We start from the raw sequence: 23,581 nt of genomic DNA on the forward strand, positions 1-23,581 counted from the left end.
AATCTAAAATGACTTGTGGTCTAATATCATTGAATATCTCTTTAGAGACCTCAAACTCATATCAAAAACTCAACTCAAAACTCACATCTCCTGTATTTCTGTTAAAATTGGTGATATCACTGTTCATCCAGTTGACCAAAGTAGAAACATTGGAATTCTTTCTTTTCTTTTCTTTTTTTTTAAATACCTTTATTGATTTCAGAGAGATGAAGGGAGAGGGAGAGAGATAGAAACATCAATGATTAGAGTCATTAATTGGCTGCTTCCTGCACGCCTCCTATTGGGGCTTGAGCCCGCATCCTAGACATGTGCCCTGACCAGGAATTGAACTGTGGTCTCCTGGATCATAGATTGATGCTCAACCACTGAGCCATGCTGTCCGGGCACATTGGGGTTATTTTTTGAGTTTTGGTTCAGTCCACTATTCATTGTTTCCATGTTGAGATACATATTAAAGTTTATAAGTCACCTTTTAGTTTGAAAAATAAGGTACACATCAAGTATTGGAGAGCACCTATTTGTTGAAATTAATTTACTGGGAAAAAGAATGTTATTGCATGGGAGAACAAAAAATAAGTTTTTTTACTAAATGAGATGAATGAATTCAACATGTTGTTGTTTTTATTGAGATATAATTGACATATAACATTGTGTGAATTTAAGGTATACATGTTGATTTGTTACATAAATATTGCAACATATAGATACATATATATGATTACCACTAAAACATCAGCTAACACCTTAGTCATGTCACAGAATTCTCATTTCTTTTTGTGGTGAGAACATTTAGGATCTAGTCTGAGCAACTTTGATGTATATAATATAGTATTGTTGACTATAATCACTATGCCATGCAATTAAATCTCTGGAACTTGTTCATCTTCTAGTTGCAAGTTTGTACCCTATAACAACATCTCTGTAATCCCCCTGCCGCATCACATTTTATTAACAGCAATAACTTAGTATTTCACAACAACTCATTGTTGTTTTATCCAACTTACTCCCCTTACTTGTGAAAGAAAGGTATTTTAGAAAGATACTGAGTCTCTGCTCAGGAAAGTATACCATAGTCAGGTATAGACCCTATCCTCACATGTTCCTAAATTCAATATTTCAAGATACCAAACTGTTTCTAATGTCAATTGTAGGTATAGGTCAGGGCAATATTATAAAGTCCAATAAACTATGTATAGTCCCCTTAAGAATCTCATTGTCCACTTGGGGACAAGATGTAAATACTTCACTGTAATATATAAAGTGCCCCTTAAATGGGAACAGGGTACTGTGGGAGAATATATAAATGGACTATTCTGATTTAAAAAAAAAGGTCTGGGAAAGGCACAGAAGAGCTACAAAAACCAAATCTCTTAAGGGTAGGTGGGGGAGGGGAGCGGGCATTCCAAAGTGACAGAAGAGCCTAAATTGTGAGCTGTGAACATGATCTGCTGCCTTGGAATTCTAAGAAGTCTGATATAAACTTTCTCCTATTATAGAGCAACACACACATTTTAAGGAACTTACAAGCTGCCATACAATTGAAAGAGAAACAAAAATTATGCATTATTTTGTCAACTAGAAACTTCTGTTAATATGTTAGTACATTCCCCGCCAGTTTTTTCTCTTTTTCTTTTTAGTTTTTGTTTGTTTCATCCCATTGTTATTAGAAAATATATGTTTGTATTTTACATTTTTCAATGTGTGATATGCTTTTGGTAAATGTAAATTGTATTGACTGCATTTTATTCTTTTGAGGGATAGATGTACTTTGGTTTACTTAACTATTCCCTGTGTTGAATATTGGATGAGTTACCCTGAATAATGAAATTTGGGTTAATTCTAGTTTGGTAATATGAAAATGAAACAATTTGTTTCCAGCTTATGCTACTTAATTTTTTAAAAGTACCTCAAGTAGTATAATGCTAGATACTAGATGCTTAAAAAAACTTGATTAATTAAATCTATATAGTTTTAAAATTTTTTAGAGGTTCATTTATGTAGTTTAAATTAATGCAGTCTTATTTTTAAATGATTGCTTCGTGATTAATAAAGCATGCACAATATAAGTTTACTTTTTTAATGAAAAAAGTGAAACATTGTAAACTTCGTAGAAGTGTTTGAAGTAAAAATTGTTCTCCCACATCAGCACAGATTTCTGTTTATTTGGGGGAATATATTGACTAATACTGGTATTTCTCACTATAAATTGCTATGTTTTTCAAATTATGTCTGTAGAAATTTATCCTTAAGTCATTTGAAAATGAAAATATAACTGGAAAGGAAAACTGAATTATCTTCCCACTCAAATGTTATTATGACACAGAAATGAAATCTAATTTCAAATTAGTGTTTAGTCACATAAGGTCTTAATGTATGTTATCCAAAGACTCAGAAATGATCATTGATTTAGAGGGATCCCGAGACCAAATGATTGGTTTGATAAAGGGTTTTGTTAATCAGTTGATTAATCTCTTAAAACAGATCTATTAAAGTTAGTGTTTGTGTGCTTCATTTTAATTTTAGAAGTAAAGAAATCTATTTTTTAAAAAATATGTTTTTATCAGTTGTTAGAGAGAGGAAGGGAGAGGGGGAGAGAGCCCAGTCAGGCGTGACTCAGCAGTTGAGCATCGACCTAGGATCCAGGAGATTGTGATTCGATTCGCAGTCAGGGCACATGCCTGGGTTGCGGGCTCGATCCCCAGTCAGGGGCGTGCAGGAGGCAACTGATGAATGACTCTCTCATTGTTGATGTTTCAACTCTCTCTCTCCCTTCCTTTCTCTGAAATCAATAAAGATATATTTTAAAAAAAAAAAAAAGGGGAGAGAGATAAAAACATCCATGAGAGAGAAACATCAATCAGCTTCTTCCTGCATGCCCCGACCCGGGACTGAGCCTGCAACCCGGGCATGTGCCCTGACCAGGAATGGAACTGGTGACCTCCGCATGCATGATCTGCCGTTCAACCAACTGAACCACACCGGCTGGGCTTTTTTATTCTTTTTTTCTATTTTTAAAGAAGTAAAGAAATCTAGATATTGATATTAAAAATAAATACTTTAAGGTAGGACCAAAGTTTTCATTTCTTTGGAATTTTGAGAGGCCCCATGCCCTGGCCTGCACGCTCAGTGGTTAGAGCGTCAGCCACACACCAAAGGGTCACAGGTTTGATTCCTGGTCAAGGGCATGTACCTGGGTTGCAGGTTCAATCCCCAGCCCTGGTCGGGGTGCATGCGAGAGGCAACCAATTGATGTGTCTCACATCGATGTTTCTCTCTCTCCCCGTCCCCCCCCTTCCACTCTCTCTAAAAATCAATGGAAAAAATGTATTTGGGTAAGGATTAACCAAAAAAAAAAAAAGAGGCCCCTTGAATTTACTCAGGACATTGCCCCAGTCATGAATTTCCCCAGTGCCAGGTGAAACTGAACTGAATGGTAAGGCAAGATGCTCTGGTAGCCTGGTAACTTTGTAATTTATTTTTCTAAGGAATTCTGGGGTTTTGTTATAGACCCAGTAAATTCTATACTGTTTAAAATTTCTGCCTGGTAGACTGAGCATCCCTTATTGTAGCACTCTATAACCAAGCTTCTGTGAAACCTAGATCAGCCTCTGAAATCAAATGGAACATTTTCCATTATTGATTAGGCATAGAATCCACTTTGTTAAACTAGTTGAGGGTAATAAGAGACATTTGAGTCATTAATTGAGAAGATGACAGGCCTGTAAATGTGACTACTGTCTTTCACTGGGTCAGCTATTATTTATTCAGTAGAAGAGCCTTTCAGTTTAAAAGTACGTGGAGCTTTTGTATATGATTGAAAAAAAGAATGGACATGTATTTACAATTCTTAAATTAGATCAAGGTAGCTATATTGCTTGGTTAGAGACTTGCTACTGAGAATAAGATTCAACCCAAATCGAAGCAAATTTTACTGTTTTGGTTTCAGGCTTCTGTTATTGTGACTCCCTAAAGCCCGTTTGCATACTTTGTGATCATTAGAGGGGCAGGGTTCATAGGGAAAGGACAACAAATCAGCTGTTAGGGTGGGGATATGCTTTGTGATCCTCAGATTTGCCCAAGAAGTGAGTTCAGTTCTATTCAGGGTTGATTCTTTTAAACGGTGATATCTGATTTCAAGTTGCAAGTTGCTCTTTTGTAAAACACCCAATCATGGTTCGCATGCTAATGAGCTACATATGGCTCTTTTGGCAGAGTCTCTTAACAGGTTGAATTGCTTTTAGTCTTGTAGGCTCAAAACAAAATTGTTTAATAAAATCCACATCTGCTGAACTTTCCAGATTATGAGCAAGTTTCAGCGAAAGTTTTCTCTTACTTCATCAGGATCGACAATCGAATGGTTAGAACCAAAGATACCTTTATCAAACCACTACAAAAATGGAGCTGACCAGCCCTTTGCAGCTGAGCAGAGTAAGCCAGTGGCAGTCCCAGAAGAGCAGTGTGTTGCAGAATCTGGACTATTAGCAAGGGTAAGGTATTGTGAAGATATGGTTTTGGTATAAAAATTAGAAATCACTGAAGAGGGTCAGTTCTCTGTTCATTGTAAGGGCATGCAAGTCAGCTTAACAGCAGACCAACATTCTTGCAGACTCTATCAGCATTGACTTTGGAAGAAGTCTGTTATATAAAACTCATACATATTGTGTTTTCTAGGTTAAATTATGTGCCCTTTTCAGTTTTGGTTTACTTTTGCTTGATAAAAATGTACTTAAAGATTGAAACTGCATGTTTTTCTTTTTCTAGAAAATAGCTTATCTAAGATTATTTGCATATTTATTTTTTACTATTCTTACTATAACATTATTTACTAGATGTTAGTATTATGTTCACAGGTTTAAAAGTTTACTGTTAAGTCTTCTTGATAGTAAGCACTTTACCAAACCAAATTTAAAAGTGTTATTCTACTTAAAATAGCACACAGTCTTAGGGTTTTGTATTTTTATAAAGTTATTGGTTATTTCATATTTCTCAGAAGCTAGAGTGTTTTATTCTATTTATAGTTTCACCACTGTAGCAAATCACATTGGGTTTTTTGCCTTTTGGGTTCACATTTGTTATTTTTATGGTTATCATAGAGATAGTTTTATCTTAATCTCTTTTTACTTGATATTTCTCATAAGCACTTTTTCTATGTTATTCTGGCCTATATAATTAAAGTTTTAAAGGTTGAAATAGGCTACTGAATATCCAGGTTGTTTATTTTTTGTTATTATAGTAGCACTCTATGAGCTTGTCTACTGTTTTTTCCCCCCTCCTTTTTATTTGGATTATATTTTTAGGTTATGTTTCCGAGAATTCTTGAGGCAAGAGTAAATGCATAGTTTATGGTTATTTGTATTTTAGCAAATTACGTCTTAAAAGAAATATATGACCCAGGGACTTCTGGTGCCCTGACCCATGTGTCTCAGTTAGTTGAGCATCATACCATGCACCAAAGGGTCGCTGGTTTGATCCCTGGTCAAGGTGCATTCGGGAGGCAACCAATCAATGTTTCTCTCTCACATTGATGTTTCTCCTTCTCCCTTCCTCTCTCTAAAATCAAGAAAAACACATTTAAGAAAATAAAATAAAGCTGGCAAAGGCCTTGACTTAATGGACAGGCAATGGTGACAGAGTGGGCAGGGAGAAGAAAACGTATGTAATGCTTTTTTTCCCTACTGCTTTTTGACTAGGTCATTTGTGGAGTCAATCAGTTAGTAAATATTTATTAAGCTATGTAATATATGACAAGTCCAATGTTAAGAATTAGAGGAGAAACAAAAATAGAAGACAATTCTTTTACTGAAGAGACTTAGTGTCTGCTTAGAATCATGACACATATACACTGAAAAAATGAGGTGATAATGTGAAGCAGTATTTTTCTTCTTGATATTGTTTAGACTTGGGATGTGGGAATTCAGAGAAAGAAATGTACTGGGTAGAGTGAATAAGAAAAGCTTTGGAAAGAAATTGGGATTAGAATTTGGCTTTGAAAAGAGACAAGATTTGAAGAGGAGTAATGAAGAAATCTCAAGATGGGGGAGTAACACAAGCAAGGATACTGAGGCATGTGTACTTAGAGTGATAATCCCTGGAGCATTGCTCCATAGACTACAGTGTAAACTGCCTCAGAGGAACATAAAAATCATGCAGAAGAATTTAGTCTTAATGTGACAGATAATAATGTCATGAGCATGGGGAGGGATGGGTTATGTTTAACAAGACTGGTATATATGACTTGGAATTAAAGTGTAGATAGGAGCTATAGAAGTAAAAATGCAGAAAAATGAACAGGTAATACGGACTTCAAATAAAAATCAGTTGGACCTATGATTTACTGGATATGAGGTTGGATCAAAGATAATTCCAAGTTTTTGAGCCTAAATGACAAAATAAAATTGTGGTGCCAGTCACAAAGCTAGGAAAATTAGGAAGAAAGAGCATTTTGAGAAAAAGGGTTTAGTATGATTTATGAAGATGGTTGGATTTTATGTGAGAATAGGATAAATGATTTTAAATCATTTACAATTTGTGTAAAAAGCAATAGGAAATGATGGAACTAAAGCTTTGGAGAGAGATTTCTACTTGCGGTGTAATTTGCAAGCAAAAAATTATAAACTGTAGGTTATATACTCCATATTTATTCTTCTAAATGAGAATACAAAGTGTGCTGGAGGTCAGGGTAGAGGCATATGTTGGAGATGGGACACGGGAGGAGGAGACGATTGCTATACTATTTTCAAATCTTTTGAAATGGTGAGTAGACCAAGTATATCACATAGTATAAGTAGAAAAAATAAACGCGTATTTTATTAAATTACAAGACATTAGACGTCATTGAAACATACCATAATAGAACATGAATTTCAAAAAATTTTACATAGGTCCCTTTTTGAAATAGGAGTGTTAATGCAAGCTGGAGATATATAGTAGTGGAGATTTTGTGTCAGGTGATGGAGGAAATAAAACCCACTAAGGCAAGAATGAAGCCCATGGCTCTGTCGTGCCCAAGTCAGAGATCAGAAGGACAGAAAATGGGGGTTTCCCTTGCCATGCAATCTCCAAATTGTATGAATTCGTAGAAACTCAACAGCTCTTATTCTACTGTATTTGCTAACCATTCTGGGTTTGTAGGAATTTCATACATTTGCACATGTTTATTTGAATTTTGGTAATGCTTTTTTTTTAACCTTAAATTTTTTTTTTTAAGAAAGGCATGATGACCTGTAAGAAGAGGTATTTTGAAAAGAAAGGAGAGCTTCCAAATTCTTTCATTCACACCAGGTTTTAGAATCAGTATTTGTTAATAGAATTTCTTTTTTTCTATTCTAATAAGTGAGTTAACTATTTTTATAAATGCAATAAAAACTGTATTATTTTCAACAGTTTTCTACCAGATTATGTTTTATTTCTTTAATATTATTTTCATTAGAAGAAACTTCAAGGTAAAGTTTGTCTTGTATAATAATGTTAAGGTTACATTTGCATTATTAACCTGTGTCCTAGTTTATGACCCCAGTGTGGTGGTACCTATTCAGAGGGTTAGAGAACATTATTTAATTAAGACCTGTTAGGTTGGGGTTTTTTTCCAACATTTCTCAAATGAGTAATTATTATATTTGGTATCCATACATAGAGAGGGGGATGATCAACTTTTCCCATTTGATGATGAGTAAACATTGACAAGTTTACTTAAACTATATTGTGCAACTGATTCAGGATAGTAAACAGGAAATACTTCCTTACACTTCCTAGTCATTGAAAGGGGGAAGTGAGAAAGTCTTTGGAGTTTCTCCTCAAGGTCATAAAAACAGAAGTGATTCTGATTTATATAAACAATAGTGTCTGTAGGAAATGAACTAGACCATTAGTGGATTTGTCAGAATTTGAGTACATACAGATTTCCTTGGTAGAGGGGAGAGGGAAAGGGAGAAAAAGGCAGAAAGCTGGCCAGAAACCCATTATCCTTTAACTCTGTCACTGTGTTTCATATTTCGTTGTATTTTGAGAGAGCATTAAGTTCTTGATGTTGTGCCTGATTAGGATTGGTTTCCTTTGCCTAGCTACATAGAACAGATTGGCTTCTTGTTTGATAGGATTTGGTTATGGGAAGAGAAAATCAAAGGCAGAGACATCTTTAAAAAGGAAAATTATTGCCCAGCTGGGCGTGGCTCAGCGGTTGAACATCGACCTAGGATCCAGGAGATCGCGGTTCGATTCTCAGTCAGGGCACAGGCCCGGGTTGCGGGCTCGATCCCCAGTGAGGGGCGTGCAGGAGGCAGCTGATGAATGACTCTCTCATCCTTGATGTTTCAACTCTCTCTCTCTCTCTCTCCCGTCCTCTCTGAAATCAATACAGATATATTTAAAAAATAAAATAAAAAGGAAAATTATTTCCTTTTTTAAATCCTCATAACTTAAAATCTAATGCAGTACCAAAGACAGTATATGTACATGGAGCTGTCTTGCATAGAGGTAGTAAGAAGAGGTACTGTGAGAGAGAGGGGACATTGCCCCAGGTAAACATAGAAAGCGACACCTGATAAGGTTCTTCAGAATCTTGGCATTTGAAACAGTTATTTGTTGTTTAAATAGAAATAGAAATTAAGTTTCTCTTAACCAATTATTTCAAGCTCAGACCTTATTGAGATGAAAGTAAACTTGCAGTTTTCCAAGGGGTTTTTGATTGATTGACTGACTGACTGACTGACTGATTGGTTGATTGATTGAAGAGCTGGGCAAAGAACTTCTTGTGGCATTAGATGGCATGAGGGCCCTGGCTGGTGTGGCTCAGTTGCTTGGAGCGTTGCCCGGTACCCCAAAAGGTGGCAGGTTTGATTCCAGGTCAAAGCACATAACTAGGTTGTGGGTTTGATCCCTGGTTGGGGTGCATAAGAAAGGCAACTGATTGATGTTTCCCTCCCTCCCTCCCTCCCTCCCTCCCTCCCTCCCTCCCTCCCTCCCTCCCTCCCTCCCTCCCTCCCTCCCTCCCTCTTCCCTCTCCCTCTTCCTCTCTCCTTCTAAGATCAATTTAAAAAAAAAGATGGCATGAGAAACTGCAGCGTTTCCATACCTGCACCTAGAATCCTCTTCAACCACAGGTCCTGACAACTCCAAGAATGAATGAGTAATATAGATTACGGTAGTTAAATTTGATATGCATAGTCACTTTTAAATTGTACTTTTATAGTTTTAGCTAAAAATAGGACAGATACTTGTCTCAAAATATTTAAACTTAAATTATAGATAGCGGTGGTCTTCCCAGGCGGTGGTGAGAAACCTACAAAGCCTGAGATTCAGAAGTGACATTTGTCACTCTTTTTGAAAATTCCTACTTTTACAAAATATATGTATTTTTATATGATATATATGGCAAAACCTAAAAAAGTTCAGCGTCAGTGATAATGGATTCATTGAAGGGAATCTATTCCATGACCAGGTGATGGAAGTTACATTTTTAGAAAGTTTTTGCCTGTTCTCAGATTCATTTAGGCCCAATATAAATGCCTTCAAGTCTGATGTTTATACATTTTTCTTAATGGATATTAATAAGCATTTGTAACAATAGACTTGTTTTGCATCAGGAACCTGAAGAAATAAATGCAGATGATGAGGTGGAGGATACTTGTGACAATAAGGAGGATGACCTGGGAGCTGTGGAAGAGCAACGCAGTGTTATCTTACATCTCTTGTCGCAGCTCAAGCTGGGCATGGATTTAACAAGAGTAAGTAATGGAATAAACTGCCTGTGAAGATCATTGGGTCAGGACTGTAGCTGCTATACCTTTAATCATTAATGTTGTCAGGGCCTTTTAGTCTTTATGAGTTGGTTTCTTAGTCTCTTGATCAGCATTTCTTATTTTTAAAAAAATGCCAGCAGGAAGTTGCATAGCTGATGAAGACCTATAGTCTTCTTATTCTGTACAAAATTAAAGGAGTCCATTGGTAGAGAGAACTGTAAAATCTAAAGAAAAGGATGTGTAATCCCACAAAACCATGAAAGGCATTAATATTTCTACTTAACTCTTACTTCCCATGTTGGATAGTACATTTTGGATATTATCCATAACAGATTTACCAGAAAGTAAATATGTTTTGGCTATGTGGGCATAGGTATCTTTGGAACTACTCAACTCTCCCTTTGTGGTATGAAAGTAGCCATAGATAAATATGTTGGATTGGGCACGGCCATGTTTCAACAAAACTTTATTTAAAAAAGCAGGATGCCACATTTGGCCCAAGGGCCAGGTTTCAGACTATGTGAGAATTAACTAGCTGGTGGGAATCCTTTCACAATATATGTGTATATCAAATCACCAACAATGTATACTTCAAATATCTCTATTTGGGAAGGTTTTTGTTTCCTTTTAAGCATGCTTTTTAAGAAATCATTTAAATTTTATTTATGTAGTTGGTAAAACATATGCTTACTTATTTATTTATTTTTTTAATCCTCAGCCAAGATATTTTTCCATTCCTTTTCAGAGAGAGAGGAAGGGAGGAAGAGAGAGAGAGAGAGAGAGAGAAACATCAATGTGAGAAAGACATTGATTGGTTGCCTCCCACACACTGGGGATTCAGCCTGCAACCAAGGTACATTCCCTTGGCCAGAATCACATGCAGGGCCCTTCAGTCTGAGGGTCGACACTCTAACCACTCAGCCAAACCGGCTAAGGCAACCGATGCTAATTTTTTAATGAGACCAAGTACTTTTCTTTTGTGACTTTGTTTTTAATACCCATCTAGGCTGAAATGTTTTCTGAGACATAAGAATAGTTGTCTATGTTGGATTAAAATTTCTCTCTTTATTTTGTTGTTATTGTTTCAGGTGGTGCTTCCTACATTTATCCTAGAGAAACGTTCCTTGCTGGAAATGTATGCAGACTTTATGTCTCATCCCGACCTATTTATAGCCATCACTAATGGAGCCACACCTGAGGACAGAATGATTCGTTTTGTTGAGTACTACCTTACCTCATTTCATGAAGGCCGTAAGGGCGCCATTGCTAAGAAACCATACAATCCTATCATTGGAGAAACATTTCACTGTTCCTGGAAGGTGCCAAAAAGTGAGGTAGCATGCAGTGTTACTAGCAACTCCTCCACTCAGGCAGTCACAAATCATGCTCCTCTATCAGAGGAGACTTTGAGCCAGGTGGGACCAGACTGTTACACAGTCAGATTTGTTGCTGAGCAGGTTTCCCATCATCCTCCAGTATCAGGATTTTATGCAGAATGTGCAGAGAGGAAGATGTGTGTAAATGCGCATGTCTGGACTAAGAGCAAATTCTTAGGCATGTCGATAGGCGTGACTATGGTTGGAGAAGGTAAGTAGAAAAATTGTTCTCTAATTTTTAATATCAAATTATAATCTTAAAATTTGGGAATCTAGATAAATATTAATTATAAATTTGAAATGTTATGTGTACTACTTTTCCCCTCTCCTCTAGTTCCTAGTATGTTCCACAGTGTTGGTGGGATGACGGAATGCATCTATGGGAAAATACAAATTCTCTTTTTACATGATTTTTTCCTGATCTTAAATATAAAATATTTTCATTGTAGAAAATTTGGAAAACTTAGAAGAGTATCAAGGATAAAATAAAAGCATCTCTAATCCTTCCATCCAGAGATGGATAAATTTAGCTAATGTTTTGTATTTTTTCTGTGTGTATATGTTCATACTTTTATTTTGGTTTTATAAAATTAGGAGTAATTCTCTCCATATAGTTTTCTGTCCTGCTTTTTTTTTTTTTGCACTAAATATTAATTTTCCCATGTCACTGATAATACTTAAAAACATGTTTTCATCATTATAAAAAGCACTCAAATATCTTGCAGGTAAATCTACATAGTTTATATTTATTGTAAATATATTCATATTTGTAAGGAGATATTCATAGACTATTTAAAAATACATTGCCAAACTTTAATTCTACTTCAGCAAAAGATTATGAAAAATAATTTAAGGAAAACAGTGTTTTTTTATCCAAGAATACACTCTCAAAAGAATTTTGATTAACCAAAAGAAAAAGAAAAAACCTCGATAGAAATCATTGCAGAGTTAATGCAAATACAGGGCAGGACAAAAGTAGGTTTACAGCTGTTTGTATGGAAAATAATATAATAATAATACTACAAAAATAAACTCTTTTGCATACTCACAATTGTAAACCTACTTTGGCCCCACCCTGTATAATGGCAGAAAAAGACTACCATTTTAATGTTAAAGGAACACTATCGTGCATAGAATAATTTGTTCTGAATGTAAACTTAACAGTGCAAGCGTGACATAATTAAGCCTATGACTCTAACATTTTGAGATTATGTTATTGTTGCTGTGAAGAAAATATTTTATCCCCCTTTTCAATTTTCCCTACAGTATTTTTAACATCTGTTGTGATATGAGTCTTACCAATTTCAAGGTAATGTTTTGAATTAATCAAAAGTTAAAAAAAAAAGTTTTATAACATTAGAAAATATTTTATTAGTTTAAAAATAAAGTTTGCCACCTTCAGATACAAGTTTTTAACATTAGCCCTGAGCTCTTCATAAATCAATTTATTTATTTTATAGATGAAAATACTGAAGTCTAGGTGATGGGATGTGTCTTGGGTCATACAGGTTAAGAAAGGCATAGCCAGAAGGAGGCATAGAACCTTATTCTTTGGCACACTGTCCCCGAGGACAGTTACTCTTATCAGCTCATATAACAGAAGGAATCTGGTAATGATAGCCTCTCCCACTCCAAGAAAGGAAATACCTCAAGAAATTAGGAAAAGCATTAATAACCATGAATTAATCATGGAGGAGGTATATAATAGTTAATTTTTGTTAAGTCCTAATTATATATTCATAAATTGCCTTTTAGAAATTAAATTCTTATTGGTTACCCTCAAAAGAAAGTAAATTAAATCATGGAATGGACTTATGACAATTCATTTTGCTCCTATTTGCAGCCGTGTTTTTTATTTAATAGTTGAGGAAAACTGTTTAATTATTAGATAAATAAGAGTTTAGAATTCTTTGAATCTCAGTTGTTTTTACTAGTGTATTATCACATATATTTGAAACTGGTTGTATATTTCTTCAGATCCTAAATTCAGTAGTGTATGCTACTTATATTAAATGTATTCTTAGAAGTCACAGATTACAAATCCAGTTTATAAGATCATATATTTTTAGAAAAGTAATAAAAGTATATCTTTTCCAAGTTCTAATTAATCAAGGTATTATTAAACACTTGAAGTATACCCAAGTAAATTATCTATATGTCTTCTGACATCTCCCATTATATATAAATATAGCCAGAACCATGTCTCCTAGGTAATGGCTCAATAATTTTTTGTTGTTGTTAATAATTCTTGATTTATTGTTGCCCTTTGTGAAGACTACCAAGGGTCAATACAAACAAAATAGTTGGTGTTGCTACATGTAAAGTAGACTATATAGAATCTCAGTTTATCTATTTGCTTATTCTAAAAATTAACTATGTTAAAATATTTATTATAGCTTTTGCCCATATTTGTGAATATTAAGAACAGAGTGCTTACTGAGCATTCATTAAGAGAGGGATACTGGAACAGTTCAGATCAGTGGTACATAAACAGTTCAGTATTTGTTTTAATGGTAACTAGGTAATAAGCTAAGGTTAGTAATAGAGTTCAAGTCTCCTTAGAGTCTCTTAATTATTTAGTATAGATTAATCATTAATATAATTCCATTTTTATGTTTTTTAAAACTGTCTTCAATATAGCACCACTTAGTATGTAACAAATCCCATTAGAATAATATTTATTTGAAAACTACCACTTGTATCTCTTGTAACTTTGCCATAAATATTTCAGAATTTGGCAAACAGAATTTTGATGAACAGAATTTTGGCAAACATAGTTTTGTCATAAAATTACATTTTCCCCCTTAATATACATAAAATAGAGTAAAGAACACTTTTCATCGTACCAACTGAGATTAAGGTCAATAACTCTATAACATTAAATTTATTCCCAAACTGCTGAAATAGTTGTTAGTAATAATTACTTTGAGTAATTAGTAATGATCAGATCTTAACAATGCAGTATGGCATGCGTTAAACTCTGACTTAAGGTTTTATTTTATTTTTAGGATCATTAGAGGGAACTCTTGTACTGTTTCCACTGTAACATTTTCTGGTTTTGTGAACCCCACAGAAATAGTAAGGTCAGAGCGGAAGTAACCTTGATTCACTATTAGCAGGAATTGGTGTCAAATACAATTGCAAATGAAGCCAATTTCACCCAAAGCTAAATGAAAATTAAGCAAAATTATGTTTATTTACAAGACAGGAAAAAAAATATGGATTTTTCATTTTTCATGTCTTTTTAAGATATTAATAACCTTCATGTTTTTATATTCAGGTATCCTTAGTCTATTGGAGCATGGAGAAGAGTACACGTTTTCTCTACCTTGTGCATATGCTCGGTCAATTTTAACTGTTCCGTGGGTAGAACTGGGTGGCAAAGTCAGTGTCAACTGTGCAAAAACTGGGTATTCGGCCAGCATCACTTTTCATACTAAGCCATTTTATGGTGGCAAACTGCACCGGTAAGAACATTTTAATGATACCTGGCTCTTAATCTATCAGTCTGATCTTTTATTACAACTCCTTATTGTTTTTCTGCTTTTTAAAATGTGAAATGGGGTTGAATTTTTATTCATGTTTATTTTTTAATATATTTTATCTTTCAAGGCATTCTGGAAATCATGACTTGGTTTTAAAAATAGTGACAGATCTGTCTACTCTTGTAAAAATTTCCCGGTTAAATAGTTAACAAGATGTAGAATAGAATTCCCAAAATGAATATGCATGCTCTGGCCCAATTTCTGCCTTTAAAAGGGATTCAGACTTGGATCCAGATCTCCATGGAGGCAGCTGTTGCTACAGGTTAGTGTCCAAATACATCTAGCCATTAGAAATAGTTCAAGAAGTACAATGAAGGAAGCCAAGACTTTAAGCACCAATATTGAATTGTGGCTTTGTTTTAATTCCATCTAGGAATTGGCCAGTTCTTTCTTGGCTTGTTGGTCTCTTCAGCACTATCCAGATCACCCAAACTACATGAGGACAAGCTTTCTAATAGGATCCACAAAAGAACATTGACTCTTTGCTTAAGCTTTTGACATCTGTTCCCTGAAGTAGGGATAGTTTTCTTTTTCTACAGAGTTTTTATTGAAGAATAACACACATACAAATGTATGCCAGTCGATTGGACTTTGTGAAAATTTGAATACTTTGATGTAGACATGGAACATTACTGGCATCGGAGGCCTTCCTCATGCCCTGTTACATTTACAAGCACACACACACGCATACACACACACTCTGAGGTTAACCACTTACATCCTTCCCACTTAAGGTAGCCAGTATCTGATTCCTAACACTGTAGATGAGTTTTGCCTATTTTTGAAATCTATATAAATGAAATCATATACTGTGTGCTCTTTCATACCTGACTTATTTTGCTCAACATTATGCTTTTGAGATTCATCCATGTAAAGTTGTAGTTTATTCTCCTTGCTGACTGTTTTCCATTGTATGACTGCTGCAGTTCATTTATTCATTCTAATGTTGATGAGCATCTTAGCAGTTTCCAATATTGGGCTATTATAAATAGTGCTGCTAGGTCAGTGTTTGGTGAATGTATGTATGAATTTGTGAGGTAGATATGTAGAAGTGGGTCGTAGGGTATGAAGTTGAACTTTATGAGATACTGCCAGTTTTTTTAAAGTGGTTATACCAAAATGCGCTCCCTCCAGTCCTGTATGAGACTTTTAGGTATGTATAGATATTTTACTTCTTCATTCAACTACTCAGCAGTCTTAGAAGTGGAAAGAAAGATTTATTGGCTCCCAGGCATTGAATGGGCCTTTAAAAATATGGATTTCAAAACCCTGAAGCAGAGAAGTAAAACAATATAGATCACCCAAACAGAATCACTTGACATTGTCAGAATAGTCACCTTTTACCCTTAGAGAAGGTATTAATATGGTTCACACTTTGTTATATGTGCTTCTACTTAGTCTCATTATAGTAATCACAGGAGTCAAACCTTAAAATTAGAAGGCACTTTAGAAGTCACTAGACCAACATTTAGTAGGCACATAAATCCCTTTGAAATGTGTCTGATAACTGATTGTTCAGTTGTCAAATTCAGGAAACTTAACACTGATGTAATACTATTATCTCATGTATAATTCATACTAAAGTTTTGTCAGTTGTCCCAGTTATTGGAGTGTTTTCCTCCTGATGCAGGGTTGTGCATTACATTTTACTCTTGTGCTCCTTTACTCTCTTTTAGTCTGCAACATTCCTCAGCCTTTCTTTGTTACTTATGATGGACATTTTTTAAGATTACAGGCCAATTTTATAGAATTCCTCTCAATTTGGGTTTGTCTGAGTGTTTGTTTGTTTTTTAATTAAGGTTATATATTTTTGACAAGAATACAATTTAAGCAGTGTTGTACCTGGAAGTGATATATTTTAAATCTGTATTTTAAAAAAGATCAGTCTTTTGGCAGGCAAAGATTGGGTTAGGGGCAAGGAGGTGGTGAAGGAAGAGTAGAAATTGGGAGACCAGTTACAGATTCAGAATTGACAGACTTCAAGAAATAACTGACCGGGTTTAGAGGAGGCATCTAAGATAACTTTGGATGATGTCCTGGTTATCTACTGCTGGTAATAAACCTCTCTAAAACATAGTGTTTAAAACAACAGTTCCTTATTATCTGTTATAATTCTGTGACCTCATTAGGCTCAGCTAAATGATTCTCATGTGGCATCTTTCAGGTGATTGTAGCTGGATTGTGATTGGGGCTTCAAACTAAGGGCTTGACCTAGTTGGATACCCATTGTAGCCACTCACATGGAAAGCAGTAGATCTCGCTGTTGACCAGGAGCTCAGCTGAGGTGGTCAGCAAAGGGCCTACATGTCGCTTTTCCATATAACTAGAGCTTCTCCCATCTTGGCAGCCAGGTTTCTAAGAGGGAACATCCAAAAGCAAGCATTCCGAAAGCCTTACTGGCTTTTGATACCTGGTTTTTATATTTTGACTTTTTAAATATTCGTAATAATTGCCTGGCTGGCATGGCTCAGCGGTTGAGCATCGACCTATGATCCAGGAGATTGCAGTTGGATTCCTGGTCAGGGCTCGGTCACCAGTGGGGGTTGTGCAGGAAGCAGCCCATCAGTGACTCACTCATCATTGATATTTCTGTCCCTCCCTCCCCCTCTCATTTCCCCTCTCTGGAATCAATAAAGGCATATTTAAAAAATAATAAAGTTTCATAGTACTTTCAGATAGACATCCTCATTTTTGTTAGTGATCAGTCAATATTTACCATCTTATTTCTTGGAATTTCTTACTTCAATTAACTTATTTTCTTCCTTCATACTCTTTACCTGTCCACGAGGCCACAGTCATTGGATCTTTTTGTTACTTGGAAATATAACACTTTTCCCTAACATAGTCTCTCTATCTCCTTTGCATTCACATACACACTTTTTCCATAACTCTTGAGAGGTACTTTTGGCTGACCTCTTTTTTCCATTCTGATCTCCTCCGTGACCAATGATTTCACCTAATTTCTCATTTAAAACATTCATTTTAGAAACAGACTTTCCTATTTTACATGTTTTCTTCTTTGATTTTACAGAATATTATAGCTAAGACCTTCTTTCATGCCTTTATTAATGGCCATGCCTCCCTCCTCAGACATATCCTATTTTTTCCTCCACTGCTATCTGCAATCAAAACAGACACATTATCTACTCTCTGCATTTGGTATAAATATATTATCTTCTACTCGTCTTCCCTGACTCCCTCATTTTCCACAACTATCTGATGCAGCCACTCAAACTGACTTAACTATTCCTCTCGCTCTTTTCCATCTCATGACCCCATTTTCCACACACTTTGGGATGATGTATACATATATATATATATATAGTGGTATAATGTCATTAAGATTATGTTAACTGCCCGGCCGGGCGTGGCTCAGCAATTGAGCATCGACCTAGGATCCAGGAGATCGTGGTTCGATTCCCAGGCAGGGCACATGCCCGGGTTGCGGGCTTGATCCCCAGCAGGGAGCATGCAGGAGGCAGCCGATCAGTGACTCTTTTCATTGATGTTTCTCTCTCTCCCTCTCCCTTCCTCTCTGAAATTAATAAAGACATTAAAAAGAAAAAGATTATATTACCTATCTGCTAAATGACATACTTTTCTGCATAGTGGAGATACAGAGAAGGGAAAAAGACTACTTCTGCCTTCTAGAAGCTTTTAGTCTAGTATTGGAATCCAGGACCCTATCTTTGGAAAGCGTTTGTAAGGCTTTTAGGAAAAATTCATATATAATAGTTGAAAATAAAGTCTGTTATCATAATAGTCATAATGATGGCAAAGGATAATAATACAGTGAAGCTGGGATTAGGTAATTACTATACCTGAAAATAAAAGTTAATTCCGACTCTTCTGTTAAAGTAAAAAAAGAAACATGATGCTCAACATACTTCTCATTGTCTGATAAAGGAAGCGTATCACTTTTTCAGGAGAGATGAACTATTTTCTTCATATTAAATTCTAAAGGGGTTTGTTGCAGGTATCCTTATGTAGTGGCACTGAATAACATAATAGTGCCTTCTTTAGTAGTCTGCATAAAATGTAGTTACCCTTCATGTGAGTATTTCTTATATATACATCAATAAAACCCAGAGCTGAAGTCTTAACTTTCAGTCACTAGAAGCTTTATATGAAGCCAAGTTAATACAGACAGTGATTCGGGTACTCCAGATAGCTATATTTGGAGTAGGGTCTAGACAATCTAAAAAGCCAAACTTGATGTCAAGTTTTTAGAAAGTGAGAGAGCAAATGCCTCATCAATTATCAGTTATTCTCACTTTAAGGAGATGAGTAGGATGACAACTTAAGATTTAGCTCTTTGGTAAGTGTCTTAAGGGCAAAATATTCTGTGCCATTGACTGATACCAGATCTAAGTCTACATTCTTTAGATATTTAGATAGTCATTTACTTGTTATCTAGGATTGCTTTCCTGCTACAGTGACAGAAATAAGTGTGACAGAGACAGTCTGGCCAGCAAATCTTAAGATATTTTGTTTCTGGTCCTTTACAAAAGAATTTTGCCAACCCTATATTGAACTGTTATGAAGAATTGTGATAAGCAAAGTGAGGTGAGGCCCTTCTTCCTCCTTGTGCTCCTTTTGCAAGTTCCTTATGGTCTGGCTTTATATGTGTGGTTCATGTTCCCTTCCCCAGTTCTCTTCATGCTACTCTTGCTGTGGAGCTGCACTGAGCAGCAAGGACCCCATGTAACCCAGCATGCATGAAGTGGAAAGGCTTCTGAAGGAGATAATGATAACTTGGGAGGTTGTGCTGTGGTAGTAAAAGAGAGATCAAGTAAGAAATGGATTATCGTTCCTCAGTTCTCAGAATATAGTTCTGGGTATGTGTGGATGGAGAAGGGAAGAGATAAGTGTTCAGTGTCATCGCCTCATGTCCTGTTTGGTTAGAGATAAATTTTCAAGGAAGGGAACAATGTTGGCAAGTGGGATCAGAAAGGAAACATGAATATCACAAGACACATTCAGTCAGGCAAAAACCCTTAGTAGTGCAATTATTTATGTTCAGATGTATAACCCAGAGTTCCCAGCCCTGCTGTAATCAGCTGACTTAGAGTCATAGTGCTGTGTCCTTTGAGCTACAGTTATACCTAACTTTTGATTTTGAATGTTTGGTTTACTCTTGGATCCCAAACCTGTACACATCTTGATCTTTAAAATCTGGTTCCTTGATCATTTGCGTATTGTCTCCTATGCCTGTGCCTTGAGCTCTGAGTTTGTAGATCATTGACTTCTCCTTATTAAAAACTATGGACTCCCTAAATTCAACTATGTTGTTCTGATGCCCAGGCCTTGGCTTGTACCTGAAAAGTGCCACTTAGAAGTCTTGAGCTGTCACCTTTGGGCTTTGGTCTTTTGGATTCCCTTGTGAATCCAGATAAACCATAATTTCTGGCACACTGATTAGACCCTAAACTACCTACTATTCTCTGAGTTCTGAATGTCTATCTAATCTGACCCCTGTTGTTATTTGTGTCCTTCAGTGAACATAAAGTACTTCATTAAAAATAATTAACTGCCCAGCCAGCGTGGCTCAGCGGTTGAGCATCAACCTAAGATCTAGGAGATTGGGCTTTGATTCTCGGTCAAGGCACATGCCCAAGTTTTGGGCTCGATCCTCAGTAGAGGGCGTGCAGGAGGAAGCAGATTAATAACTCTCTCATCATTGATGTTTCTATCTCTCCCTCTCCTTTCTTCTCTCTGAAATCAATAAAGACATATTTAAAATAATAATAATAATAATAATTAGACCTGTTCCTATTCCAGCCTTCATTTGAGCTGCATCCTGTCTGTTGATAGACCAGCAAGATAACTAACTTTTCATTAAATGTTCAACACAGTAGTGTTTGAGTTCCGAGTTCTATGTTGATTACGATTTTTGTATACTAGTGCTCTTTCTATTTTGTCAAGAGAATTTTAAAAATTTTAATGTATCTTCTCTATTTTTCTACCTCTTATTCATTTGTCTGGTTTTTGTATTTAATTTAAAATTAGGCTTATGTGATTTTATACAGAATTGATACAGCCAGAACTTCAAAATAGGGACTCTAAACTTTTAAATAAATAGGGCTAGTTTTTTGAAAGTTAAATAGATTGTAGTATTATAACATTTTTCAACTGTGATAAAAAATAAATTTTAATATTTTTCTTATTCCTATTTAGTTTTATATAATAGTTTTGTTTGTAGCAAGCATTTTAAAGATCACACCCTGTGATTATTTGTGGTAATTAAGCCTCTACTTTGATTCCCAGTGTTTTTTTAAAGATTAACGTAGATGTTATTTGAAAAAATTACTAGGAAGCTAACATGGATTTACAGAGTCTGACTTTGGCATCGACGAATTGAAGTGAGCTGTATAACTAATTTAAAGAATTCACAAAGTACTTTTTTGGGTTTCAGAATCTGAAGAAAAAGCACAATATCACTTTATTGCAGCATATTTTTTTTCCTCCTTCTTCTAGGGTTACAGGTGAAGTAAAGCACAACATTACCAACACTGTGGTGTGCAGGGTGCAAGGGGAATGGAATAGTGTTCTTGAGTTCACTTATAGCAATGGCGAAACAAAGAATGTGGATTTGACTAAATTGGCAGTGACGAAGAAAAGAGTAAGACCTCTGGAGAAGCAGGACCCATTTGAATCCAGGTAAGTCATCTGTATATCCACCCAGGAAAGAGTCAGAAGCTCTTGATCTTAATCTAAGCCTTTTTACTAACTTGGGATCTTGGGCAACACACTTCAGTTTCAATCAGTTTCCTCATCTGTAAATTAAAAGGGTTTGGTCTGATCTGATGCCCTTAAACTCCTTACTGGCTATGTATGGCATTCTATAACACACAGTCACATTTTGGTAAAAATCAAACATTGTTAAACTGGGCAAAATATTAACATTTAACACAAAGAGTTACTATTGTCCTTGTCACAGAAATTCTTGCACATGGTTAACAAAAAGACAGATAATCACCAATAGAAAAATGAACAGAGGGCATAAAGAGGTAAAAAAGAGCCCGGCTGGCGTGGCTCAGTGGTTGAGCATCGACCTATGATCCAGGAGATTGAAGTTTGATTCCCGGTCAGGGCACATGCCGGGGTTTTGGGCTCAATCCCCAGCAGGAGGCGTGGAGGAGGCAGCCGATCAGTGACTGTCTCTCATCATTGATGTTCCTGTCTCTCTCTCCCTCTCCCTTCCTCTCTCTGAAATGAATGAAAACATTAAAGAGAAAAGAAAAGGAGATAGCTCACAAAAATAGGGGGGGAAGTCCCATTAAGAAAATGAAAAAATATTCAGTGTAATTTGAATTCAAAGAAAGAATGAATTAAACAGTAAGACAAATTAGTTTTTAAAATAATACCCCTTTGGGGGGATAAGTGTGAGCAGATAGACATTTTCATACTGCAGGTTAGAAGATAAACTGGAACGACCTTCCTAGGGAGTATTTTGGCAGTATATATTGTAGGCCTTTAAAAGTAAGTGAAGTGAATCTCTATGTGTTAATAAGGTACAGCTTCAAAATGTGTTGACAGTAGTTACTTCTGAAAAGGAGTAAAGGGATCTTGGATAGGAAAGAGACAGATTTTTCACAGACTGCCCTTTTGTACTGCTTACATTTTTTTTTTTAATCCTCACCTGAGGATACTTTCTCCATTGAAGGAGAGTCAGAGAGAGAAATATTGATGTGAGAGAGACACTCATATCTATTGGTTGCCTCCCACATGTGCCCTGACCAGGGCTGGGGATCGAGCCTGCAACCGAGGTACATGCCCTTGGCTGGAATCAAACCAGGACCCTTCAGTCTGTGGTCTGATGCTCTACTGAGCTAAACTGGCTAGGGCTGTACTGCTTACCTTTTATATCATGTGGAAGTATTACTGTATCAGTTTTTAAAAGAATAAATGAAATATCCTTGTGATCTTTTCAGGGTATCTCCAATTTTAATTTTTTTTTTCATAATAATGTTAAGATGTTATTTGCCTTTTTCACTCTGTTGGTACTTGCTTTGGTGGTGCAAAAGCACTTGTGCAATTGTTTGAGTTACAAGCAAGTTACTCTTCATGAAACACCAATTTTACTTAAAAGAATAATTGACAAACTATAGCTGTTCTAATTTCTTTCTTTTTTTAAAAAGTATATCTTTATTGATTTCAGGGAGAGGAAAGGAGAGGGAGAGAGAGAGATAGAAACATCAATGATGAGAGGGTCATTGATTGAGCCCACAACCCGGGCATGTGCCCTGACCGGGAATCGAACCCCGATCGCCTGGATCCTATGTTGACACTCAACTGCTGAGCCACGCCCAGCCGGGCTAGCTGTTCTAATTTCAACATGAGATTTTTCTTATAAGTGAATAATGTGAACATGGCACTTCAAACAATTGAGAGTATTTGTTGCAAGTAGTAAAATTTAAATGGAAAAAACTTGATGTGTGTGTGTATTCATATATATATATATATATATATATATATATATATATATATATATGTATGTATGTATGGAAATAGTATTCAGACATAAGAAGGAAGGAAGGAAATCCTGCTATTTGTGATAACATGGATGGATCTTGAGGGCATTATGCATTGTACATAAATACTGTATGATCTTGTATATAGAACCCAAGGAGGGAAAAACACGGCATTGTTGCTAAGAATATAAATTAGTTCAGCCAATTTGGAAAATAGTATGGATATTCTGCAAAAAAAATGAGAACAGAACTACCATGTATGATCCAACAATTCCACTGCTGTGTATTTATTAAAAAACAAACACTAATTCAGAAAGATATATGCACCCCCGTGTTCATTGCAACATTATGTACAATAGCCAAGATAAGAAAACAACCTAAGTGTTCCTCAATGGATGAATGGAAAAAGAAAAGGTGGTGTGTATTTGTACAATGGAATATTACTGAGC

At 35.8% G+C, this 23,581-nt stretch overlaps 1 protein-coding gene across 1 annotated transcript in view; it reads left to right on the top strand.

Moving 5' to 3' along the window:
* OSBPL11 (oxysterol binding protein like 11) overlaps nt 1–23,581 on the top strand; it is a 71,403-nt gene that overhangs the window by 42,262 nt on the left and 5,560 nt on the right. The window contains exons 7-11 of the mRNA XM_081139241.1: nt 4,342–4,487; nt 9,582–9,722; nt 10,826–11,324; nt 14,394–14,580; nt 21,136–21,318. Coding sequence (XP_080995367.1) covers nt 4,342–4,487; nt 9,582–9,722; nt 10,826–11,324; nt 14,394–14,580; nt 21,136–21,318 — 1,156 coding nt within the window. The remainder of the gene's footprint in view (nt 1–4,341; nt 4,488–9,581; nt 9,723–10,825; nt 11,325–14,393; nt 14,581–21,135; nt 21,319–23,581) is intronic.

Source organism: Miniopterus schreibersii (assembly GCF_964146895.1).
Source record: "Miniopterus schreibersii genome assembly, chromosome: 5".
In the NCBI taxonomy this organism is placed as follows: Eukaryota; Metazoa; Chordata; class Mammalia; order Chiroptera; family Miniopteridae; genus Miniopterus; species Miniopterus schreibersii.